Source organism: Siphateles boraxobius, unplaced genomic scaffold, assembly GCF_051911475.1.
Source record: "Siphateles boraxobius isolate OS27281-9 unplaced genomic scaffold, OSU_SipBor_1 77, whole genome shotgun sequence".
Lineage (NCBI taxonomy): Eukaryota > Metazoa > Chordata > Actinopteri > Cypriniformes > Leuciscidae > Siphateles > Siphateles boraxobius.
The window spans coordinates 14,248,716-14,276,603 of record NW_027509205.1 but is presented as its reverse complement, the minus strand read 5'-3'; the positions used below and the strand labels follow the sequence as shown (position 1 = coordinate 14,276,603).

At 40.7% G+C, this 27,888-nt stretch overlaps 2 protein-coding genes across 2 annotated transcripts in view; both read left to right on the top strand.

Moving 5' to 3' along the window:
- The first annotated feature begins 436 nt into the window (after positions 1-436).
- LOC143725782 (L-rhamnose-binding lectin CSL3-like) overlaps positions 437-27,888 on the top strand; it is a 54,866-nt gene continuing 27,414 nt past the window's right edge. Inside the window, exons 1-2 of the mRNA XM_077218529.1 lie at positions 437-519; positions 590-613. Of these exons, the coding sequence (XP_077074644.1) occupies positions 489-519; positions 590-613 (55 nt within the window). The 5' untranslated portion in view covers positions 437-488. The remainder of the gene's footprint in view (positions 520-589; positions 614-27,888) is intronic.
- On the top strand, positions 651-4,551 carry LOC143726033 (L-rhamnose-binding lectin CSL3-like; the record flags this gene model as incomplete). The annotated part of the gene is made up of 6 exons (XM_077219020.1): positions 651-759; positions 887-1,022; positions 3,584-3,693; positions 3,840-3,884; positions 4,043-4,163; positions 4,391-4,551. Coding segments are annotated over 6 exons (627 nt in total), but the record flags the coding sequence as incomplete, so codon positions are not given.

Sequence of the window (27,888 nt, the reverse complement as noted above, 5' to 3'; positions counted from 1 at the left end):
AAAAATTGATCCTTTGCCATGTCATGTTCTCATTGGTTTATGGTCTTGTCATGTGTTTTTCAGTTGTGTCTTGCCATTGGTTCATTGTGTTGATTACTTTCAGGTGTGTCTTGTTATGTCATTAGTCCTTGTGTATACATATATATCATGTTTCTGTAGTTTTTTGTCAAGCTTTGGTCTCTGTAACTTTTGTTTGGTGAGTCTCATGTGTATGTTCCTTTAATCAAAGTACTTTTCAATAAATTGCACTTGGATTCAGCTGTGCTTCATCAGTGGGCTAAATCTAACGATGTAATGGAATTCATTCATTTACTGCAATAATTTGATATGGGATAAAAAAAAATTGGAATCTTGTTTAGTTTCAGAGCATATGAACTCCACTTTTTTATATATATATATGTGTATATATAAATTAAATAAAAAAAATAGTGTGCTCTTGTGTCCCCTTAAAATAATTCCAGGCCTTTCCTTCTGTTCACACATTCAACATGCTGATGCAAAAGCTAAGCTGGATCACTTGTAAGTACTTTGGAACTAATTCAATTTGCATGATTTTAAATGTTCTAACTTGTTGTTATTGGACTTTCAGTGCTGCTGTCTCTGTATCAACATGGTAAGGCAACTGATTAAAACATGTGCAGTCTCATTAAAGACTTTTAGGTGCCGAATGTTTAAGTCATTTTACTAATTTCCTCTCTGCAGGGGCAGAAGCTGAAAAAATAGTTACTTGTGAAGGAGAGTCGGCGTCTCTCAAATGTGGTGAGTAATTAGTCATTTAAGTCATGTTTGATTTTTGTTAACAGGACAGTATGAGTGTATCTTGAGCTTTTGTGTCTCCAACCACATGGAATGTATTTAAACTACCACAATCCCCCTTAAACATCAGCTTCGGGTTTCATAATGGTCATTAAAGCCAACTATGGGCGGACTGACTGCAAAACGTGTGCCAGTGGGAAACCAGCTGATCAGATCTCAAATACGCAATGCAGGACAGAAGCATCTCTCTCTATAATGTCCGCTCGGTAGGTTTAACCGATAACATAGGAAAATAAGTTTACAATTTCAGTGTATGCATTAGCACAAGATTCATATTGTCTATAGTATATTAGCGCTAGGCATGTGCCGGTATCAAATTTTCATGCTGCGATTAATTGATTGAGCTTTTATCACGGTATACGGTATTATCACGATATTTTAATTGCACAAGAGAAACAGACGGATTGGGGGTATCTAAAAAAAAAACTTGCATCACAATGTGTAATTGTGATTGTCAAAACATTAATTTTATTTTTTAGTGACAACATGTTATAGTGTTTACATGGTTACTGAGGCTACTGTTTGTATTATTGCTTAACACAATTTTCATGATTTCAATTAAATTCTTGGATTTAATTTCAATCTTGATTCAATATTGACTCATTTGGATAAATATTAGGTAGGCTACAGTAGATAGCCTGCATTTAAATGTTTCTCAAGAAAAAATATATCTCACATAATGCTGTAAACATACAGAGAGAAATTAAATATAATGCATACAATATAAATATAATAATAATATAAATATAAAAATGTAATATGCCGTAATTTTCATTATAATAACAATTATATAATGACAAGTAAACATATATTAAAATAATATAGTGCACATATTTAGCAAAATACTCCTCTCTATAGCTATTTTCTTATAGTCAACTAACATTAAATGTATGGCAAGCCGTTTTAACTTTTATTCATTTCCAGGATATGAATTCTTGATATCAACAATTCAATTTTAACTAGTTAAAATTATAGTTATTGATATCAGGAATTAGATTTATACTAGTAACAATGGCAATTTTTGATATCAGAAATTACATTTCCACTAGTAACAATGCTAATTCTTGATATCAACAATCACATTTTTACTAGTTAAAATGCTCATTCTAGATATCAAGAATTGTATTTCAACTAGTAAAAACTATAATTCTTGATATCTGTAATTGTATTTTCACTAGTGAAATGTCACCATAGGCTGCCATTCAAAATCAATTGTTGATATCAATAATGATTTCTTACTAGTTGCAATTCCAATTTCACATATCAGAAATACAATTCTTACTAGTAAAAACCTATATTTTTGATATCAAGAATTCAATTTTCACTAGTTGAAAAGTCTATACTTGATATCAACAATTGAATTGCTACTAGTAACAATGTTAATTTTTGATATCAATAATTCCATTTTCACTAGTGACTATGTTAATTTCTGATATCATGAATGTGATTGTTACTAGTAAGAAAGCCATTTTAGATATCTGAAATAATATTGATATCAGAAATACATTTTCAGATATCAAAAATGAAAGTTTTTACTAGTAGCAATTAAATTGTTGATATCAAGAATAGACATTTCAACTAGTGACAATTGAATTATTGATATCAGGAATTCACATTCTTACTAGTAACAATGTAATTATTGATATGAAAAATTATATTTCTACTAGTAAGAAATCAATTGTTGATATCAACAATTAATTTTGAATGGCAGCCTATGGTGACATTTCACTAGTGAAAATACAATTACAGATATCAAGAATTCAATTGTTGATATCAAGAATCTAATTGTTGATATCAAGAATTAAATTGTTGATATCAATAATTAAATTGTTGATATCAATAATTAAATTGTTGATATCAAAAATGTAATTGTTGATATCAAAAATGTAATTGTTGATATCAAAAATTTAATTGTTGATATCAAGAATTCATATCCTGGAAATGAATAAAAGTTAAAACGGCTTGCCATATTAAATGGCTTTCCTGAGGTAAATGTAACGTTCTGTGACATAATTGTTCTCCTGCAGTGTTATTGACCTCTTTCCGTGGTTAAAAACCCCGATTGATTCGAAAGTACGTATACCTTTCGGTGGGTTGTACTGTATCTTTAATAAAAAGTAACAGATGATCGGTTTACTTGATCTGAGGCGCGCGATCTGTCACGTCACATTTACAAGCACCAAAACAGTATTTATTGTCTGAATTTCGTTATAAAACCTGAGAGCTGATATTTTTTTCATATCAAAAGTAACCTGCTCTGTCTAGTCTGTCGGTGTCAGTGTCCTCTTTGCTCCGCGATTTTTCTCTGGGTGAGAAAATGGATGTGTGGCGCGAGACCGTGTGAAAGTGTCAATTGCGTGAGTCTCAAGCTGAATGCGTGAGAGTTGGCAGCCATGCGGGGGATAAATAGTCGGCAGCGTTCCTCCTTCCGCCGTGCTTCTTCTCCATGTGAGGATTGTTTACATTAGACTAGAGTGCCGCACTGCATGCACACAGTGCTTATACATGTGATGTGGGGATTGTTTACATCAAAGTGCCCATGTGTTTTGCGCAGCATATACGCATTGTTTTTTAAGCGGTTGATGGAAAATAAGCTGATGCGCGTTCTAAAAATCTAAATTCGGATCTATTATTTTTCACGGTATTTCGAAGTCCCCGCGATAACAATATCGTGCATATTCATTACCGCGATTTATCGCATTACCGAATACCGGCACATGTCTAATTAGCGCTAATAAATACTTGTCATTGTCTTTCCATGAATAAGGTGTGATGGAAGAAAGAGCTGTACTGTTCCTGCAGTGAACTCTGTTTTCTCTGATCCTTGTGTTGGGACTTATAAATACCTGGATGTATCTTATGACTGTATCCCAGCAAGTAAGTAATTTCCATTGTTACTTTGAAATTTAATATTTTATAAAGGAGTACAAGTATTTGCATATCTTGTACTGTAACTGTATATCTGACCTCTGTTCCCCTTCTCTCCCCCCCCCCCCCCCCCCCCCCAAAAAAAAAAACCCTAGAAATAAGTGTAACCTGTGAAAATAGTCAAAGCGTCATCAAGTGTTGTAAGTACTTTTCTTACTGTATGTTCTATACTATACTGAGATCAGAGTGTAGCTCATGTCCACAATGCTTTGAATGAATCAGTGCTGCAGTACATGTTGGCACAAATTGTTTTTATTAGTAAAGTGATTAATAGATATTGGTGTCTGTGTATCACAAGGTAAAGGTGTTATTCATGTTCATCATGCCAATTATGGAAGGCGAGATCTTGAAACCTGCCCTCATGCATTGGCAACCACACCAGACTGTTACTTTCCTCAGACCAGCAGCCTGCGTTCCAGGTACAGCAGCAGACACACTTCAGTCACTTTAGGTCACACTGTCTTCAGCTAGTTTTGAAATGTATACAAAATATATCCAAGGGACAATGTATATATCATTATCCTGTGTATTAACTAGCTACTTTACACACATGGACTTTTTTCTTTTTCTTTTTTTTTACGGTTTGAGACCGTAGAATGATGCAAGAGCTAATGGTCATTTCTAATTCTTCCAATTTTTCTTTAAGGTGCGATGGGAAGAAGTCTTGTCAACTAAATGCTTCAAATTGTGTCTACTCTGATCCATGTGTGGGTGTTTATAAGTATTTGGAAGTGACATACTGTTGTAAATAATATTGACCATCCTGCCACAAATGCACCTTTGTCCATGTGTCATGATTGTCAACAAATGACTGGAGCAGAATAAAAGTTGAATCCAGATGTTTTACAAATGGTCTATCATGAGCTTTAGTGAAAACGTCTCGGTTACGTATGTAACCCTCGTTCCCTGAGTAGGGAACGGAGACGTTACGTCGGATGACGACGAATGGGGTTTCGCTTAGAAAGCCTATCAACTTCGAGTATTACAAAACGAGCCAATGGCAAAGAAATGCCATGGGTCTGCGGAATTTGCATGACGTAACTCCGCCCCACCTCGTGGGTATAAAAGGAGGACGCCAGCAACAGGCAGATATGTTTCTTCGCTGAGGAGCCAAGACTGAGCTCAGGCGTTCCCCGCGGTACAGCGGAAAGTGGCAGGCAGACGTAACGTCTCCGTTCCCTACTCAGGGAACGAGGGTTACATACGTAACCGAGACGTTCCCTTTCGTTGTCACTCCGAGTTACGTCGGATGACGACGAATGGGGTTACCAGTCTAATCACGCCACCTTCTCAGCTGTCTTCCAGTGCCCTGCGTAAATCTGAGATCCCTGTCGTGAGACTGGCACGGACGAAGGACCCCTATTTAGCACAGGAATACCAAGGTACACTGGGGAGCATATCCCAAAGTTTAGGGGAAATATGCAATTACTGCCAACCCAGAGTGGGGGGACTTAGAGAATACACATATGACCCGAAGGAGACATATGGAGAACACTGGGGTGTCCAGCCGCAGGTGGAATATTTCAACCCCAGGGGTGGCAAGGTGGCTTGCCAAGGGAAAGACACACGCTCAGAGAGGCTTACAGTGGAAATACACATGTGGGGGTCGCTCAGAGGAGGGACCATGCACACGGGAGGCACCTAGCCGACGCACAGGAAATAGACACTGGCGCCAACGTCAGGAGTGCTGGAGGAACTCAGGGCTTTTCGGGGAAGCTCACCTGAGGAGAATATCGCACGTATCCAGTCCGTGGAGTGGAATGGCGAGCAAGCGAAGACACCTGAGCGGGTCCAGTACTAGCTGGTTGAAGCGAGTACATGAGAGGACACTGGCTCCACTCGGAAATTGTAGAATCTGGCGAATGTGTTAGGTGTCGCCCAGCCTGCAGCTCTGCAGATGTCTGTTAGCGAGGCGCCATGCGCTAGAGCCCAAGAGGATGCCAGTGGGCGGTCACACCAAGGGGGCACGGTCGACCTTGCTGCTGGTATGCCAAGGCAATGGCGTCCACTATCCAGTGAGACAACCTTTGCTTGGAGAGAGCCTTTCCCTTCAGCTTCCCACCATAACAGACAAAGAGCTGGTCTGAGGTCCTGAAACACTGCGTCCTGTCTACATAGGCGCGGAGGGCGCGTACTGGACAGAGCAGTGCCAAGGCTGGGTCTGCCTCCTCCGGGGGCAGCGCTTGCAGGTTCACCACCTGGTCCCGGAAGGGAGTGGTAGGAACCTTGGGCACATATCCAGGCCGGGGTCTCAGGATCACGTGAGAGTAAGCCGGCCCAAATTCCAGGCACGCTTCGTCAACGGAGAATGCATGCAAGTCCCCCACCCTCTTGATGGAGGCCAATGCAACCAGGAGCGCTGTCTTCATAGACAGGAACTTAAGCTCCACTGATTGCAAAGGCTCAAAGGGAGCACTCCGCAGGGCAGTTAGAACCACTGAGAGGTCCCAAGAGGGAACGAGAGGAGGACGAGGAGGATTCAGTCTCCTCGCTCCTCTCAGGAACCTGATGATCAGGTCGTGCCTTCCAACAGACTTACCTTCGACTGGGTCATGGTGTGCGGCAATAGCGGCAACATAGACTTTCAGGGTGGAGGGAGACAGCCTTCGCTCCAGCCTATCTTGAAGGAAGGAAAGCACGACACTAATCGAACATCTCCGGGGGTCTTCTTGAAGAGAAGAGCACCAGTTGACGAAGAGGTTCCACTTCAATGCGTAGACGTGTCTCGTGGACGACGCTCTAGCGGAAGTGATGGTAGCCGCCACCGTAGGTGGAAGGGTACTCAAACCTGCTTCGTCCCGTCCAGGAGCCACACGTGGAGGTTCCAAAGATCGGGACGAGGGTGCCATAGGGTGCCCCGTCCCTGAGAAAGGAGGTCCTTCCTCAGGGGAATCGGCCAGGGAGGTGCTGTCGCGAGGAGTACTAGTTCGGAGAACCAGGTCCGGGCGGGCCAGTATGGCGCGACCAGAATGACCTGCTCCTCGTCCTCCCTGACCTTGCGCAGGGTCTGCGCAAGAAGGCTCACTGGGGGAAACGCATATTTGCGGCCCCGCGGCCAGCTGTGCGCCAGTGCATCCGTGCCGAGCGTGCCCTCGGTCAGGGAATAGTACAGGGCGCAATGGGTCGAGTCGTGAGAGGCAAACAGATCTATCTGTGCGTCCCCGAACTGGTCCCAAATCAGCTGAACCGACTGGGGATGGAGTCGCCAATCTCCCGGGAGGGGCTGAAGCCGTGAGAGCTCGTCGGCTGCACAGTTCAGGGCTCCGGGGATGTAAATGGCATGAAGCGACCTCAGATGCTTCTGACTCCATATGAGGAGGTGGCGGGCGAGTTGCGACATACGGCGGGAGCGTAGACCACCTTGATGGTTGATGTACGCTACAGTGGCGGTATTGTCTGAACGGACTAGTACGTGTTGGTTCTTGAGCACGGCCCGGAAGCGGCGCAGAGCAAGACGTACGGCCAGCAACTCGAGGCAAATTGATGTGCCAGAGGCGGCGGGGTCCTGTCCAGGAGCCCGCGGCAGCACGTCCATTGCACATGGCACCCCAGCCCGTGGAGGAGGCATCTGTCGTTACAACAACATGCCGCGAAGCTCGTTCCAGGGGCACTCCGGCCCGTAGAAAACTGAGGTCCGACCACGGGGTGAAGGTCTGACGGCAGGACGGAGTAACAGTTACTCGGAAGGTGCCGTGTTGCCATGCCCACCTCGGGACTCGGTCGCGAAGCCAAAGCTGAAGCGGTCTCATATGAAGCAATCCGAGCGGTGTTGCCACGGCTGCAGATGCCATATGCCCCAGGAGCCTCTGAAAGAGTTTCAGTGGAACCGCACTCTTGCCCTTGAACTGTCTCAGGCAAGTCAGCAGTGACTGCGCGCGCTCGCTCGTAAGCTGCGCGGACATGGCGACCGAGTCGATGTCCATACCGAGAAAAGAGATCCTCTGCACGGGGCAAAGTTTGCTCTTTTCCCAGTTGACCCGAAGGCCTAGACGAGCTAGGTGCCGGAGCACTAGGTCCCTGTGTTCGCATACCTGGTCTCGAGAGTGAGCTAGGATCAGCCAGTCGTCGATGTAGTTCAGGATACGAACCCCGTGTTCCCGAAGGGGAACAAGGGCTGCCTCGACGACCTTCGTGAAGACGCGAGGAGACAGGGCTAGCCCGAAAGGGAGAACCGCGTACTGGTATGCCTGCCCCTCGAAGGCAAACCGAAGGAACGGTCTGTGTCGAGGGAGAATGGAGACATGAAAGTAGGCGTCCTTCAGGTCGATTGCTGCAAACCAATCCTGGGGCCGCACACATCCGAGAATGTGTTTGGCAGTGAGCATCTTGAACGGCAGCCTGTGAAGGGAACGGTTCAGCACACGCAGGTCCAGGATTGGTCGTAACCCACCGGTTTTCTTGGGGACAATGAAGTACGGGCTGTAGAAGCCGGTCCTCATCTCGGCCGGAGGGACGGTCTCGATCGCACCCTTCGCCAGCAGGGTGGCGATCTCTGCTCTCATGATAGGGGCGTTGCCACCGACCAAAGTGGAGCGGACTCCCCTGAAGCGGGGAGGAGACCGCGCGAACTGAATCGCGTAGCCGAGCCTGATCGTCCGTGCGACCCAGCGGGACAGGAGGGGGAGCTCTAGCCAGGCTCCCAAAAACTGTACCAGCGGGGTCATACGGACCACAGACTTTGTTCCACACAGTCACCCTCAGATCACCCTGGCCACCAGCCGAAGTAGAGCCTCTCGAGGAGGCGCTAGATCGGGGTGTGGATGAGGGGACTCTCACTCTTGCGAGATCCTTGAGTCTCGATCTAAGTGTTGCGATGGTCATGTTCCCACAGAAAGAACATGACTCATCCACGAGCGCTGCTTTAGCGTGATCAAAGCCCAAACACACCAAGCAGCGCTCGTGCCCATCAGAGTCAGACACCAGTCGACCGCAACCAGAAGTGCACGGGCGAGGCATCTTTAAAAAGACGTGCCGCGTGCAAGCTCTTTTTGTGAGAGAAACTCAGTGCTGAAGCGCCCGCGGAGAACACACTCGCTGGCAAACCACGCTCAGATAAGCAGGAAGTGTGCACTCGCCGGGAGATCGCCGTCACACCAACACTGGAGAGTTGCTCGTCTCGTAAGAAGCTGACAATCAGAGATAGCTTAAGGAGTGAAGAATTACACTTGGCTCCGAAGCGAAAACATATCTGCCTGTTGCTGGCGTCCTCCTTTTATACCCACGAGGTGGGGCGGAGTTACGTCATGCAAATTCCGCAGACCCATGGCATTTCTTTGCCATTGGCTCGTTTTGTAATACTCGAAGTTGATAGGCTTTCTAAGCGAAACCCCATTCGTCGTCATCCGACGTAACTCGGAGTGACAACGAAAGGGAACAATTGGTTTCTAAATGTTTTTTTTTTGTGTGGTGTTTGTGGGATTGTCTCATAAGTCTATTACACTATAAAAGATATCAGGGTTTTTACATTAATCAAAATAAGCTAAACAACTGGTTATACAATTTTCAACATAAGTCTGTTAAGACTATATAAAGTTTTAAGTTGAAAATACTTCTACAGCATATTGATTTTACTTAAAGGCAGCAATTTATTTTTGAATGGTGTAAATATGCTTTAAAAATGTGGTTTTAACAGTCATGCCATAACTGTTTTTGGCTCCCAAAAGAACATTCAGTGAACTTAAAGAATCACCAAATTGTTGAACCTATAAAACGAGTTATTTAATTTCTATTTCTTGTAAAGCTCTTTTGTAAAAATTTGTATTGCAAAAAGCACTCAATGTATAAGCATCCTAACATTTGCTTATACTCTAGTATAATACTCTATATACAATCTTATCTGCTTTAAAGTGCTTCAGTAACCCTCTGTCCCATCAAGAAGCCACCATCACTGCCCCACCACTTCAGAGTGTGTGCTTCTTTTGCTGAGAAACATTTAATAGCCTACACCACTTGTTGCACAGATCTGCATGGGCTGCAGAGTTTCCAACAAATTGTTTGTAGGAAATCTGGTTACACCATCTGTCTAGAGGCTTAAGTTATGAGGTGATCATGTAACCTGGAGAAAGATGGCTGAAGATTGAGACTTCACTCTGCTCCAGGCTTGGGTTTATTTTATTTTATTTAAAAAAATATCTATTTTTTCCAAGCAAACATGACAATATTGCTTTTTCTAATCGACTGGCCTGTCCAATGGGGAAAAGAAAGCAACTCACCAATAGCCCACATACTCTATTGACGAAGGCCAACATGCGACACTAATACCTATAGTTATAATCACCCAAAGCTCTGTTATTTGTATGCAAGCGAGCTTTGACGGATTCATCCATGCTGTTAGTTAACACAAGAGGCCAGAGATTTTGCCTCTGCCAAAATCTGATGCATAAGTAGGGGAGACCGAGGGCAATTGTAACATATTTTACATTTTCCTTAACTCACAAACTACTTGAGATAGACTAGTCATCTTTTTGTGGCAGGTCCAATGAAATTTGTCCCGCCTACATGCGGTTGGCTAGCCTACTTGTTAAGTTGTTCCTATCAGTGAGCTGCAGTAGCGTATATAAACGGGTTGTTTAGAGTGGGTGTTGTTACGAGTCACCGCCTTTACTTCCGGTGTCGTCATTCAGGTATGTTTGGTAGAGTTGACTGGTGGTAAATGGTATACTATGTGGCTTATTATAGTCTATTTTTAGGGTGGCGTATGAATCCCTATGGCTGGCATTGAGCGAGACTGTCCCTTTTCGGGTAGGTGAAAGAGTTGATTGTGTTATTTGAGTATCCGTTTCTACTGTAGCAGCATCCTTGTTGTGTGCAGTCAAAGGTTTGAGTGAGGCTGATTCCAGCATGGCTAATACGGGCGTCCGCGTATCAAAGCGGAAGCGCTGGGTTGTCGCCGGCACATACGTGGTCCTTCCGATGGACTGGACGAGCCCTCAGTTTCGCCTGTTTATGTCTGCCTGACTGGTTTGATTCCCGGAGATCGCACCCATTAGGTATGTAGTTTTAAATTATTATCGCCTAGGTCGAGTGGTGATCTGCTGTTGAGAGAAATTGATTTTTATGAATAGTTGTTAAGAGTTAAATGATGAATGAGGAATGTCTGATTGTTAACTTGTAATTTTATAGATGTATTGAGTCCAGATTGGTCGCGTCCGCATGGGCGATTTAGCTTCCGTGCGGTTGGACTGCGGGGGACTACCGTCTGGGGGGCGTTGTTGCTTTGCTGTTGACAATTGGATTAATATTTGCGGCCCTGTGTGTGTGATTATTTCTTTTCTTTTATATCAGTTATTTTTATATTGTGATTGGAATTTGTAATATATCCACTTTGGAAGCGTGGAGATCTACGTTCCGATTTTTGTCTTTGTGAAGTGTCTGTTCAAACTGTGATCATTGTGAGTTGTGTCTGTTCAACTTACATGCCCTTCTATCCCCTGCTGACACGCCTCGGCTCCTTTTTCTCGAATTCTGACGACGCTGACTCCTCAGGTCGTTCTGTGTGTGTCTTGTAATGGTGTTGTCTATATTAAGTGTTATTGATGGTTGTCCTTTGCTTTTAATAAATCTCTTATTCTTAATAAAGATATATATATATATATAATTTTGTATCCATGTCTCCTACCAATTTACTGTGAACGAACCTGTGTTGCTTTAAATTAGAAATTCCATTTTTTTTTTTATTATCCCTGGCAAGATTCCAGGGTGGCGTAGTCGTGAGTTGATCACACTTCCGAGCTCCTCCTCCGTGTCGCCAGTCGCCACATTCTGATACAAGAAACATATATATGTGCACTAATAATACAATTTATATTTTTCACTTATAAGAACAAGACTAAAATATTTAATTAAATGCAAGAAGTCAGAGTGTTACAATTGCCCCCGCCAAGGGGGCAATTGTAACACTGAGAAATAACTCCTATTAACCCACTTTATCTCAAATAAAAGCCCACCTCAAAGTAATCACTTTATTGCTGTTGTATTTAATAATGCTACTTAAGAGTTTTTTTGTATATGGTTCAAATTTTTTTAGATGTCAGGCATCACACGCATTATATAAAAAAAATGTATGTTAATTGATTTGTTAATACTGGAACAAACATTTATTTTAATACACCCTTTTAAAATGAAGTTTTACAATAGAATTTAGTGAAATATGTTCATTTTTTAACAGAAAAGTACGTCAACACACACAAACAAGCTTATTACAATGGGCCTTGTGGCTCGGGGGCAATTGTGGGCAATTGTAACACAGTGTTACAATTGCCCCCGATACTGCAGCCATGACAAAATCTTATATGCTAGCTAGCCCAACCTGTATTAGCATAGGTTGTTCATGTTCGTTTTTAATCAATAATCAATAACCTAGGGATAAAATGTATATAAGTTTAAATTCACAGACATCTAAACTTTAGACAGCAGAAGAAAAATACTGTACATCCAAAAAATAACTTTCATACCTCAAAATCAGTTTGCCGTTAACAACTTCTGCTAAAGTTGAAAATTTCTCGCTTCTTTTCCACAGATAGAGAGAGAATCCTACTGGCCATGTACAGATTAAGTGTCATCACTCTAGCTTGTTTCTGATTGGAGGAATCGAGTGTGTTACAATCGCCCCCTGTTACAATTGCCCCCGGTCTCCCCCTGTGCCAGTTAAGTATAGGCATTAGTGTCGCATGTTGGCCTTCGTCAATAGAGTTTGGCCCTGTCCCAAACGGCGCACCTCATGCGTACTTTCGGTCTCGTGGACTTAAATTGCGCGTGCTCGCCGAGCGTCCCATTTAGCATTTTAACGCTCTGTAGTGTGCTCAGCAGCACCCCCTTTGTACCCTTGAAGCGGTCTTCCGCGAAGCCCGCATAGATGCAGGCTCCACGCACTTTAACTACCCAGGAATCCTTGCGAAATGCCAATCACAAAACGGATGGGAGGAGATTTCGCTCACGGACTGTTAACATGGCTTTAAAATATAGGCGTACATTTTACCAGTTGTTACTTACAGTTTATACAAACATTATCGACCAGTGGTTGATATCTCAAACATAATAATAGCGTGTTAAATAATACGATCGCATTATGATTCATTACGACCGAATGTCATGGCTTTACTGAGTCATATAAACTTAGTATGAATATTGAAACTATACAATTTTCTTAACCTGTTAACTGTCACGCCCATTTTTGAGTGTAGGCCTGCAAAGTTGATGTCGAAATTCAAATGAATGTAATTCTGGAACCCTTTTGAATTTAATCCTCATTCTGGTCTTTTTTTAAAGAAGAGAGTTTGTTGCACAGGTGTCTGTAGTTTAAAAAAAAAAAAAGTTATAGCTGTTTAAGTTTATTGTAATAAAAAAGTACTGCAATACAATTTTTATATTTTATTAAAATTATATATTAATAAAAATTTGGTTCACCCTAAAATTATATGAAATAAAAGCCATAGTTCTAAAGAAGTTGTGTTCCAAATTTGAGACTAATATCTTAAAAAATGAGAATTTTATGAGCTGCTATACCAACAAAGGCCACTAGGTGAAATTCATGCCCAGTTGATGATTCCAAAAGGACACTTTTTACCACTTAACCTCACACCACAACACAGATTGATATCCTTTTTTTTTAAATTCAAAACATGTTTTCAAGATGTAAAATGTTTTAAAAGAGTATAAACAGTTCCTTAATTTATTTTTTTCAATAAACATATGAAAGAAAGATAATGAAATAATAATGAAAGATATACAAATATACTGTTGAAACAACAACTATTACTACTATAAATGACTATTCATACAACTGTATATCATAATATTTCCTGCAAAACAGTGGTCAATTATGAAAAGTACACACTTAGAGCTTTCCAACGATATATTGTTTGTCAATATTAGATCAGGTTACATATAGGATATAATTGTTTTAAACATGCAATGGCAAATGGGCCCACCGGTGGGCCAGTGACAGTTAACATACATTTTAATTTTGTGTTAAAATTGAACATTATGTATTATTATGTACAACTGTATTGATCATTTACATAACCATGACATCTATTCTAATGCCCAGGTGGCATATACAATTATAGAAATGTAAAAGCAGCCTGTGTAGTTCACATGGACATAAGATTTGGGAAAATAAAATAAATCCTGTTCTCGATGCTAAAGACTGTAATTTTTTTTATTGATATTTGTGATGTTTTTCTAATAAAGGGACTGATGAGATGACCTTTAAGTTATTCAGCTTCGACGTCTGAGCTGAGACCTTCTTCCTGTTTCCAGCGTGACGATCAAGTCTCTATGTGAGCCATTGGTGAGTTACTTTCTTTTTCTCATTGGACAGGCCGGTCGAATAGAAAAGAAAGTTTTTGTCAAGCTGCTCTTTGGGTTCCTCTGAGGCAATGTTGTCATGTTTGCTTGGAGAAAAATAAGATTTTTTTTTTTTTTTAAGGAAAATAAGAGAATAAAGCCTGGCCTGGAGCAGAGTGAAGTCTCAATCTTCAGCCATCTTTCTCCAGGTCACATGATCGCCTCATAACTTAAGCCTCTAGAGTCTAGACAGATGGTGTAACCAGATTTTTCTACAAAAAGGAAACAGTGCAGCCCATGCAAATCTGGTGGGGCAGTGATGGTGGCTTTTTGTTGGGACAAAGAGTTACTCAAGCACTTTAAATCAGATACGACTGTGTATTTGAAAATGTTAGGATGCTTTACACAGTTTGTGTAGAATACTTATTGCAATACAAATTCTTACAGAAGAGCTTTATAGGAAATAGTAATTAAAAAACTCGTGTTTTATGGATTCAACAATTTGGGTGGTTCTTTTAAGTTAACTGAAAGGTTTTTCTGTAGCCAAAATTGGCTATGGCATCACTGTGAAAAGCACATTTTTAAAGCTTTATTTTAACAGTTTAAATAATTGCTGCCTATAAGTAGAATCAACTCAGCTGTAGAAGTAATTTCAACTTAAACTACATTTAATGCCATGTTCTATTTTTGATGTATACTGCTTGTGCTACTTACAAAGGACAAATGGATTTGCAACAGTCACTTTGCCACTTTAAACTTTTCCGGTGACATCAAAAATTAAAAGAAAAAAAAAACATCAAATGTTAAGTGTCACACAAATGTCAATTTACATTTTTGTATCCATTGTATCAATCCAAAATCCATTGTACAGTATTTTGTATGAGTTACAAAATGTCCGAAATGTCCTGTTAGATTTATTACAGTTTTTCACTAATAACTGCATTCTATGAATCATTAGTTAAGCATTAGTAAATTGTTCATTCATAATTATATTTGTTAATAGACATTATACTACACTGTAAAATCTAACATTGTTCTTACTAACTATTGTTTAGTTAACTTTAATTAATCTCCGACAATGTGTTGAACTTACTTAAAAAAATTAGTAATCTGTACTGTTTGCATGCTATGCCTTCATTACTCAGAAAACCCTATTAAACATTACTTGACTGGTTTGAGTACCATTTTGCTAAAGCAAAAAAAAAAAAAAAAAGAAAAAGCAAATGGTTTTTAATGCGGGGCAATTCTTAATAGACTTTTCACTAATTTCTTCCACTTCTGCAGTCATCATTCCTCTTAGTTGCATACGCTCATTTTCTAGTCTTGTTGAATGTTATTGTCAATGCAACTAAACATTTTGGGAGAACGTCACATATGCTGACTTCAGAAATTTCCTAAAATCAACCTAAAATTCCTCACCATTATTGTGATCAGTGTTCCCTTTGGTTGGGCACTTGGAACTTCATTTATATCATTCTGATTATCTTCCAATTGATGGAGTGATGCAACATGAAATCACAGTTATTTGATATCAAAGGAAGTAAAGTAATAAATATTATACAGTATTTATACTTAAATTATTTCCATGTTCTTAATGAATGTATTTATGATGTATAACATGATTATCATGTTAAATAATGATCTTTTTACATTTTAATTGCAAACACTTATCTCATAAACTTTTAATTGGGTTGATATAATCCCTCTGCATTTGTGACAATATCTTACAATTTTGCTTGAGTCACACACAGACTTCAACATTCAGCATGCAAACCACAACAATGGTAACAAGTTTTTTTTAAATTACTTTAATTAATTAGGCCATTGCAATTTTATTTGCTGTCTCTTGTCAGTATAACCCCAATAACGATAGCAAATACAATTTTAATGGTTAAATAAAGCCAAAAATGGTCAAACAAAGCAATTAATTTATTCATGCCGCAATGCACTCTGGGAGTACACTTCCTCAGATCACAGATAGAATTAAGTTGACAAAACTTAAATAGATTAAGTAAGAAGAACTTGATGTAATTAAGTTATGCTTACTTAAATTAAGGCAACGAGTTTGCACAATTTAATTAAGTAAACTGAACTAATTAGTTTTTACGGTGTAGACATTACATTATAGTCGTTTATAAATAAAAATGCAAGCACATTTAATGCAATGCATATTTTTCCAAGTAGTGCAATTCAAAAAGCTTTTTTTTTTCTCAAAAACATTTGGGATTATATAGTTGTAAACATAGGGAGGGATAAAAAATGCGTTCCAGTGCTGGAAATTTAAAAAACATTTCATCCAGAAATCAGAAAATGGTGCAAATATAACAATTCAGTGCTAAAAATGTTTGCAAACTATTAAAATGATATATACTATTTCTTGTTATGATTTTAAATCTGTATTTATCCTCAGAGCGATGTCAAAGTAAAAATTGGTGCCAAAGTCTGATTTTGGTGGATGTGCTTTAAAATTAAATTATTTTAATCTTAATTCAAGGATTTTGAAAGACTGACAGTAATCAGTATTGAATATATAATTATATATTAATTCAAATATAATTAATCTGACTCCATTAAAGTTGTTGTTATTCTTTAACCTCTTATTATTTAAAGGTAAAGGTCTTTCTTAGAACTGATAGGAAAATGTAGGATTTAACCTGAACATTTAGATAACGAAACTTATAATCACTTTAGCTTTCAACATCATCAGTGATAAAAGGAAAGATTCTCAAAGCAGGTAAAGTTATTTATTAAGTTACATATTTAAATATACAGACTGTAGAATGGAACAACATACTGTATAGAAAACTTAGTTGTAACAAATAATCAGAATCAGAATCAGAAAGAGCTTTATTGCCAAGTGTGCTTGCACACACAAGGAATTTGTTTTGGTACTGAGGCTTCCAGTGGACATATACAAATACAACATGAAACATAATACTACAAATTATAAGAATAAAAAATAAAATTAAAGCTGCAAGCAGCATTTAGCGGTGTTCAAGCAGTTAAGGCCTTTAAGGCCGTAAAGCACAAAAGCACCAAAAGACATTAAGTTTTATTTAGCATACATTTAAACACTGACATAATAGATGGAAAATACCATTTACAGCCAATACAGGCAATTTTAGCATGATTTACCATGATATACCCCATTTCAGTGTGATTTTCATGATTTACCATGAATCTAGCATGATTTACCATAGTTTACCATGGTATACCAAGTTCTAGTATGATTCACCATGATTTACCCTGTTCTAGCATGATTTACCACAACTGAACACATTCTAGTATGATTTAATATGTTTATAGCATGATTTATCTTAGTTTACCTTGATTTACCATGTTATAGGATGATTGACCATGATATACCACATTCTAGAATGATTTATCAGGATTGTAGCATGATTTACTATGATTCATCACATTGCTAGCATGATTTACCATGATATACTGGTGAAAATCAAGTCTGTCAAAATGAGAGTGAGCCAATAAGTGGTCTTCTACTGCCCTTTGCTGGCCATTATACTTATTAATAAAGTGTTTTCACAGGTGCTTTTGTGACTCATATCTAGACACACACACAAGTCATTATGAAAATATATGAAATGCTTATAGACCATTAAAATATGTCTTTGCAAGCTATTAATCAGATTATTCAGGATTTATTCAGAAACATGGGACTACACACACACATTCTGTTGTAGATAAAGTGATCTGAACTGTGTCTCATTCAGGATTAACATTTGTCCGTGACACAATGGTCAATAGTAATACTTCAATAGATGAATTTTGACAAAATGTGAGTGTAAATGTTAAAATAGTGATTTTATAAACTCTAAATAAGAATTATAGAATATTAGTAGTTAGTAGCTTGACAAAATGACTATTTTAAACAGCAGGGGGCAGTAGAATACCACTTATTGGCTTAATATGCCATTATGTTATAACTTTAACCTTTTTAACTGTTATAGATGCATTATTTCTTATCTTATTTAGAGTCACATGTTCTGACTTGTTTTTAAGAAGATCTGAGCATTCATTGAAGAGATATAGGCTTTCTTGGTAAAGGCTTCGTATTGAAGTGACACTATTATAGCCATCCAAATGAAGAAGTTATAACTTTTCTGATGATTATTTATCTAGAGAGTCCAGAGAATTGTACTGAACTGATTTTGAACATTGTGATATAAATGTTATATGATCATAGATGGAACACACCATTTACAGCCAATACAGGCAATTTATCATAGGAAATACATGGTTTCAAACCTTTTCAACTGTTATAGCGCCACCTATTGTCCGATCTCCATAAAACTTTGCATGCTTGTTAATGATGTTATGTCACATATGCTCACCAATGTTTGTGAAGTTCTGAGTTTTAATTTAGGATTTATAGGCTTTTGAGTGTGTTTTGACACGCCCCTTCTTCTAAATGACCCTGTTACAGTGAATCAAAGGGCAAAGTTCAACTTTTTTTCAATAATTATTGATCTAGAGAGTCCAGAAAATTGTCCTAGACTGGTCTGGTTCCGATCGGGCGAAAAACCAGGGACTAGTTCGCAAAAGTAGGTTTTTAACATATTTGTGAATATTTAATGAACGATTTGATTGACAGCAATGGTTCTAGAGGCAAAGTTGTTCATCATGAGGAGATCTATCAAATGATATGCATTTTTTGGGGATATGTGCAACACCACGTGATTACAGAGCCGTAAAACTCGTTAGCGCCAACTAGTGGCCGATTTCTTTCAAAACTCTTACAGACCTCTTGGGCCATGAGTCGAACATGCCCATTGAGTTTCGTTCCGATTGGCCTCCGTTAACCTCGTCTCACAGGTGCTCAAACTTTATTGATCGATGGCGGCCATGTTTTTTGAGATACGCCAATATCCTTTTTCACATACATGGGGCCTTGGACCAAGACACTGCATACCAATTTTCAGGTCAATCGGACTAACGGTCAGGTGGCCACACCCCCTTTTATGTTTTTTTTAGTGTTATAGCGCCACCTAGTGTTAGATTGACGCGGTTTTTTTACTGTGACCCCAGACTGTCCTCATACACATGTGTGTCAAGTTTGCTGAAGATATCTCATTTACTTCTCGAGTTATAGCCATTTTAGTAAAATAGGCTCCTCCCACAACGTTCATTTTGCGCCCCCTAGCAACCGGAAATCGAAAATTCAACTTTTTTTCGATAATTATTGATATTCAGACTCCAGAGAACATTTCTACACTGGTTTGGTTCCGATCGGGCAAAAAACCAGTCTAAATAAGAATTATAGAATTATATTAGTTAGTAGCATGACAAAATTACTATTTTAAACAGCAGGGGGCAGTAGAATACCACTTATTGGCTTAATATGCCATTGTTCATATCATTTTCACCTTTTTAACTGTTTAAAAGGCATATTTGCTCCAAATTGTCTGAAAATTGTCATGCTTATTTAGAGTTACATGTTCTGACTTGTTTTTAAGAAGATGTGAGCATTCATTGAAGAGATATAGGCTTTCGTGGACACTTGGTCAAGGCCAAGTGCTTGAACACCTAATAATAGGCGACCTTTTTGACAGTTATAGCGCCACCTATGGTCCGATCTCCATGAAACTCTGTATGCTTCTTCACCATGTCATGACACATGTGCTCATCAGTTTTTGTGAAGTTCTGAGTTTTTATTTATGATTTATAGGCTTTTGAGTGTATTTTGACACGCCCCCTTTTCTAAACGACCCTGTTACAGTGAACCAAAGGGCAAAGTTCAACTTTTTTTCAATAATTATTGATCTAGAGAGTCCAGAAAATTGTCCTAGACTGGTCTGGTTCCGATCGGGCGAAAAACCAGGGACTAGTTCGCAAAAGTAGGTTTTTAACATATTCGTGAATATTTAATGAACGATTTGATTGACAGCAATGGTTCTAGAGGCAAAGTTGTTCATCATGAGGAGATCTATCAAATGATATGCATTTTTTGGGGATATGTGCAACACCACGTGATTACAGAGCCGTAAAACTCGTTAGCGCCAACTAGTGGCCGATTTCTTTCAAAACTCTTACAGACCTCTTGGGCCATGAGTCGAACATGCCCATTGAGTTTCGTTCCGATTGGCCTCCGTTAACCTCGTCTCACAGGTGCTCAAACTTTATTGATCGATGGCGGCCATGTTTTTTGAGATACGCCAATATCCTTTTACACATACATGGGGCCTTGGACCAAGACACTGCATACCAATTTTCAGGTCAATCGGACTAACGGTCAGGTGGCCACACCCCCTTTTATGTTTTTTTAGTGTTATAGCGCCACCTAGTGTTAGATTGACGCGGTTTTTTTACTGTGACCCCAGACTGTCCTCATACACATGTGTGTCAAGTTTGCTGAAGATATCTCATTTACTTCTCGAGTTATAGCCATTTTAGTAAAATAGGCTCCTCCCACAACGTTCATTTTGCACCCCCTAGCAACCGGAAATCGAAAATTCAACTTTTTTTCGATAATTATTGATATTCAGACTCCAGAGAACATTTCTACACTGGTTTGGTTCCGATCGGGCAAAAAACCAGTCTAAATAAGAATTATAGAATTATATTAGTTAGTAGCATGACAAAATGACTATTTTAAACAGCAGGGGGCAGTAGAATACCACTTATTGGCTTAATATGCCATTGTTCATATCATTTTCACCTTTTTAACTGTTTAAAAGGCTTATTTGCTCCAAATTGTCTGAAAATTGTCATGCTTATTTAGAGTTACATGTTCTGACTTGTTTTTAAGAAGATGTGAGCATTCATTGAAGAGATATAGGCTTTCGTGGACACTTGGTCAAGGCCAAGTGCTTGAACACCTAATAATAGGCGACCTTTTTGACAGTTATAGCGCCACCTATGGTCCGATCTCCATGAAACTCTGCATGCTTCTTCACCATGTCATGACACATGTGCTCATCAGTTTTTGTGAAGTTCTGAGTTTTTATTTATGATTTATAGGCTTTTGAGTGTATTTTGACACGCCCCCTTTTCTAAACGACCCTGTTACAGTGAACCAAAGGGCAAAGTTCAACTTTTTTTTTGATAATTATTGATCTAGAGAGTCCAGAGAATTGTCCTAGACTGGTCTGGTTCCGATCAGGCAAAAAACCAGGGACTAGTTCGCAAAAGTAGGTTTTGGACAAAATTGGCCATAACAAATTTTTCGTTGCTCGAATCGAGAATCCGAGATGTACATCTTGTCCGCCTTGAGCAAAGGAACACAGTGGTGTAAAAAGCTTGATTCCAAGTCAAACGGTCTAGGAGGTATGAGCAATTTAGTACTTTTGGTTGCTGTAGCGCCACCTATGGGCCAATCGGGGTCATACTCTGATAGGTTCTCCCCAAACTGAGGCCCTACCACCTGGCCAGGTTTCAAGTCTCTAGGCCTTACGGTTTGGGCTGCACGATGCGTTTTAGGTTTTTTTTTTTTTTTCAAATAGCAATTACAATAGGTTTTCAGCACTTCGTGCTTGAACACCTAAATATAAATATATGAGAATAAAACTATCACAGTTGGGTTTAGTCAGAATAGACATTTTCAGATTTACAGATTATGAACCTATTTACAGTGTTTTGAATATTATAAATAAATAAATCTACATATAGTATCACCTGAGTTGTGGGATATTGCACTAAACAGTGGGAGTATTGCACTTACAGGCATATGCCTTGGGAGGAGTGTTAACTGTTCAGGAGGGAAATGGCCTGTGGGAAGAAACTGTTCCTGTGCCGAGATGTTCTTGTGGCCAGTGATCTGAGTCTCCGTCTTGACAGTAACAGTTCAAACAGGAGGTGTCCAGGGTGAGTGGAGTCTGTGATGATTTTACCTGCTCTCTTCCTCACTCTGGAAGAGTACAGGTCCTAGAGGTTTGGCAGGGGGGCACCAATGATCCTCTCCGCAGTCCGGACTGTCCGTTGTAGTCTCCTGATGTCTGATTTGGTTGCTGAACCAAACCAGACAGTGATGGAAGCGCACAAGACAGACTCAATGACGGCTGAGTAGAACTGAATCAGCAGATCCTGTGGCAGGTTGAACTTCCTCAGCTGGCGAAGGAAGTACAGTCTCTGCTGGGCCTTTTTCACAGTGGAGTCAATGTGATTGTCCCACTTCAGGTCCTGATAGATGATAGTGCCCAGGAACCTGAATGACTCCACTGCTTCCACAGTGCTGTTCATGATGGTGAGTGGGGGGAGTGCTGGGCTGTTCCTCCTGAAGTCCACGATCATCTCCACTGTTTTGAGCGTGTTCAGCTCAAGGTTGTTATAACTGCACCAGGCAGCCAGCTGTTCAACCTCCAGTCTGTAAGTAGACTCGTCACCGTTTTGGATGAGACCGATGACAGTGGTGTCGTCTGCAAATTTCAGGAGCTTGACAGTGGGGTCTTTAGAAGTGCAGTCATTAGTGTACAGGGAGAAGAGCAGTGGGGAGAGAACGCACCCTTGGGGGGCTCCGGTGCTGATTGTGAGTGTCTTGGATGTGTGTTTCCCCAGTCTCACTCGCTGCTGCCGGTCCGTCAGGAAGCTGGTGATCCACTGACAGATCGAGGATGGTATGGAGAGCTGGGTCAGTTTGGCTGTGAGAAGACCAGGCATGATGGTATTGAAGGCCGAACTGAAGTCCACAAAGAGGATCCTTGCATAAGTCCCTGGTCTGTCGAGATGTTGCAGGATATAATGCAGTCCCATGTTGACTGCATCATCCACAGACCTGTTTGCTCTGTAAGCAAACTGAAAGGGATCCAGCAGGGGTCCAGTGATGTCCTTCAGGTGGGCCAGCACCAGTCTTTCAAACGACTTCATGACCACAGACGTGAGAGCGACAGGTCTGTAGTCATTAAGTCCAGTGATTTTGGGTTTTTTGGGGACAGGAATGATAGTGGAGCGTTTGAAGCAGCAGGGAACTTCACACTGCTCCAATGATCTGTTGAAGATCTGCGTGAAGACCAGGGCCAGTTGGTCAGCGCAGGCTTTTAAACAAGCAGATGAGATGCCGTCTGGGCCTGAGGCTTTCCTAGTCTTCTGTTTTTTGAAGACTCGGCTCACGTCCTCCACACAGACCTTAAGCTCAGGTTGGATGGCAGGAGGGGGGAGTGATAATTGGAGTACAGGAGGTGATGCTGAATGTGTGAAGTGCAGATCAGACCGGGTGTGTGGTGTGAATGAGGGCTTTTCAAACCGGCAGTAAAATGAATTTAAATCGTCAGCCAGGTGTTGATTGTCCACAGATCGAGGGGATGGTGACTTGTAGTTGATGTTCCTCAGGCCATTCCAGACTGATGATGGGTCGTTGGATGAAAACTGGTTTTTCAGTTTATCAGAGTAGTTCGTTTTAGCAACTCTGATCTCCTTTGTCAATCTGTTTCTGGCCTGGTTATACAAGATTTTATCCCCACTTCTGTAAGCATCCTCTTTGGCATGACGAAGGTGTTTGAGTTTCCCAGTAAACCATGGTTTATCATTAGTGAATGATAAGAATGTCCTGGTAGGAATGCATGTATCCTCACAGAAACTTATATATGATGTTACAGTATCTGTGAGCTTATCCAGATCATTGGTAGCAGCTTCAAAAACAGTCCAATCAGTGCAATCAAAGCAGGCCTGTAGATTCTGCTCTGCTTCATTAGTCCATCTTTTTACAGTCCTTATTCCAGGTTTAGCTGATTTCAGTTTCTGCCTGTAGGTCGGTATGAGATGAACCAAACAGTGATCAGAGAGCCCCAAAGCTGCCCGTGGGACGGAGTGATACGCATTTCTTATTGTGGTGTAACAGTGGTCCAGTATATTACTGTCTCTGGTGGGACATGTAACGTGCTGTCTGTATTTTGGTAGTTCACGGGAAAGATTTGCTTTGTTAAAATCCCCAAGAATGATTAAAAGAGAGTCTGGGTACCTTTGTTCCGTTTCAGATATTTGTTCAGCCAGCTGTTGTAGCGCCGCGCTCACGCACGCGTCTGGAGGGATGTAAACATTCACGAGAATGAAAGAGGAAAATTCCCGAGGCGAGTAGAAGGGTTTACAGTTTATGAAATGTGCCTCTAAATTAGGAGAGCACATCTTCTTCAGTGTTGTTACATCTGAACACCAACTTTCGTTAATGTAGAAACACAATCCACCACCTCTCGTTTTCCCCGTTAGCTCCGCGATGCGATCCGCTCGGAACAGCTGGAAGCCCGGCAGATGTATTGCGTTGTCCGGTATGGCTTCACTCAGCCAGGTTTCAGTGAAGCACAAAGCAGCAGAGTTTAAAAAATCCTTGTTAGTGTGGGTGAGGAGAAGAAGTTCATCCGTTTTGTTAGGAAGGGATCGGAGATTCGCGAGATGAATACTGGGGAGTGCAGTGCGCAGGCCGCGCTCGCGGGGTTTAACCGGCTCGCTTCCCGCGTTTGCGTCTGAACGCGCGTTTGAACAACACCGCTGCCCCTCCGACGAGAATGTCCAGCAAAACGTCCGAATAATCAAAAACTGTAGAAAAGGTTTCTGGTGTGTGTTTCCTAATGTCCAGTAGTTCGTCTTTGGTGAAACTGATAGGAAAAGAATGGCTAAACGCAGAACAAACGAACAAAAACAACACAATAGCTGGGGAGCTCCACACCGAGGCAGCCATCCGCGGCGCCATGTTCTGCATAATGTTCTGCTGTGCAGAATTAAGAGGCCGTAAAAGCCTTTCTTAGTAATTTCTGAAGTAGGACAGTAAAGATATTCACTCAGCCCTACAAATGTAATCAGTTACATTACTTTAATAAAGTAATTGAAATAATTTCAATATACATTTTAAACAGGCTTGCAATCTGTGACCCATTACATTTCCAAAGTAACCTTCCCAACACTGCATATCGTTGGTCAAATGGCAGTGTGTGGAGAGTGGGCAGATTTTAATTAAATTGAAAAATTTAAAGAAAAATGTCTCGAATCTGAACGAAATGTCTTTTTGAAAAAAAGTGCAATGAAAGTGCTTTAAGGATTCTCTATGATTTCTTGTATTCATTTTTGCTTAATTCCTACTACTATACATATATGTTGCAATCTGACCATGTTGAAATGTCCTGTGTATGTTCTAAGAAGGTCAAAAGGTACTTTCAAACAACAGGCCTAAGAGGGAACAGGTTTTTGTTCTAGTTTAAGAGGCTAATCGCATCTGTATGTGTAACAAGGGAACCAAAGGATGGCAGGCAGAAACATGGATATAAGTGCAGGAATTTTAATAAGAAAAGCAAAACCAGAACAAGGAACCGTTAACAGGAAAATGTTACATGAACCCCTGACAAAGAAACATGGACAAGGGTTATTTATAGACAATGGCACACCTGCGGAAACAATCAAGAGGTACCAAACAGAAAAGAAATTACAAAAGGACTACAAACTGGCACAGGAAACTACAACATACAAGTCTAACAACATGTCAGTATACATTACATTAAAGTCTTTAGAGTGAAATTTTACAAATCAAAGACAACTTGTGTTTTAGATTCTTCTTCAAGAATTTGAGATGTTTTTACACTAGATAGGCCTAATTTTTCTTCACAATCTTGATTGTTTTGCGTTAATGAGGTTTGGCAGTGAATATGGTGCAGTTTTATTTATTTCTAGTTTTTCTCTTTGACAATATTATATACATTTATGTAGATGAAACAGATTTAGAATACCACAAAAGTCACCTCAAAATTAAAAGAAGAAAAAAATATACTATTTTTTTACAAAATGAAGCCATTTTAGAGTTTGTTTTTGAACTATGCTATGCTTTGGAACTTACCTTACATTATTCTCATTTGTTGACACATGATCAATAATAATTACAGATTCATTATAATCATTCATTTATTTTAAGATGAACCCCATATTTCAATTTATTGTTTTGTTTGGTCTTGCTGGGGAGTGAATGAAAAGACCAAAAACTATTAGCGTGCATTTAACATCAATAATTTAGCCAGTTTTCATTTAAAACACACACAAAATATAAATACATTTATGTGGTAGGATAATCACAATATTATGCAGCTGTATGTCAGCTGTATGTCACTTCCAAATACTTATGGACAGCCCGACATGGATCAGAGAAGACAGAATATGAAGCATTCGGGTGACAAGACTTCCTCCCATTGCACCTTAAGATATATGGTAAAAAAACATTATTATTAACATTGAGTTCTTTTTTTCTTCCATATAATCAAATAATTTAAATTCTAATAGTTTTTATGTCTATATATTTATTTGGTAAGTAGCTATTTAATACACAGGATGAAAAAATGTACAGTATAAGGGTGGACGATATTGTAGATTTGAAAACATACTCGGTTACTAACGTAACCTCGGTTCTCTCTAGAGAGGGAACGAGTACTGCGTAATATCTTGCGCTACGGGGAAACCTCTTTTCGACGAGATATTGAAGCCAAAAATTATCCTTAATTTTGAATTAATGTAAAACGCTGTGCGGCAGCGTGCAGACATAGGCAAGACGGCTCGCGCGCCTATTGGCTGCCCTGCGGCAACAGCAGCAGCCTATCGAGGGAGGCGCTGCGCGACGTGATACAAATGGGGGCGCTTCGCGCCCATTTCGTCACGTCCCGCTAGAATAGGCGTGGCCTTGGCCTATAAATACGCTCGACAGGCTGATACAAACTGGTATTCATCGCTGATCGAACCAGCACTGTTGTATGCATGGCAAGATACGCAGTACTCGTTCCCTCTCTAGAGAGAACCAAGGTTACGTTAGTAACCGAGTACGTTCTCTTACGAGAGTATCTCTCGTACTGCGTATTTTCTTACGCTATGGGGAACACAATGCAACACGCCGTGCGTACTGGGATCCGACACCAAAGTCCCAAGGGTAGTAGCCCGGGGCTCACATAGTGCATAATCACCGTAGACTCACAGATAGTCAGAGAAGAGAGGCTACATTCCCCATGAAATAGCATCCCACAGGAGCTAGTTATGTTAACAGTGTTTCAGGCAGACAGGGTGAACGTGTTCAGCCTGAACTGGGTATAAGTACGGGTTATTCAACAGCCATGGAGCTGTTCTATCGATCAGTGTGAGCGATGCACAAGCAAAACTCAGCATTCTGCGCCGGCGCAGCGGGGCAGACAGTACTGAATTCTAGACCGACAGCAGCTTGGCCTGTAAGGCGGGAACCTCTAGGTTATAAAACCTTATAAATGTAGACGGCGAGGCCCAGCCTGTCGCCATACAGATATCCTGCAAGGAAATCGCGCTAGACCACGCCCACGACGAGGCCACTCCTCTCGTGGAGTGCGCTCTGACACCAAAAGGACACTGCAGGCCCTTAGAAGTGTAAGCCAGCGCTATGGCATCGACTATCCATCTGGATAGGCTCTGTTTTGATGCGGCCAGTCCCTTGGAGCGTCCGCCGAACAAAACAAAGAGCTACTCGGTCCGTCTGAAGACAGACGACCGGGATACATAAGCCCTCAGTGCCCTGACAGGGAAAAGGAGACTCGCATCCTCCTCCTCGTCATGAACCGGGAGGGCGCACAGGGAAATAACCTGGGCCCTGAACGGTGTGTTGAGGGATTTGGGCACGTACCCGTGCCTTGGTTTGAGTATGACTTTTGAGTCACTAGGCCCAAACTCCATAAATGACGCGCTTACTGAGAGCGCTTGTAAGTCCCCTATGCGCTTCACTGAAGCGAGAGCCATAAGAAGCACCGTTTTGAAAGACAGATGTTTCATGTCTGACAAATGGATTGGCTCGAATGGAGCACCTTTCATGGCTTCCAAAACCGTAGAAAGGTCCCACACAGGGACTGAGGATGGGGTTCTATCCTTATCCAGCAGCTCCTGAAGGAAGGAGAGCACTTCCGTAACCTCGCAGTCTACGGG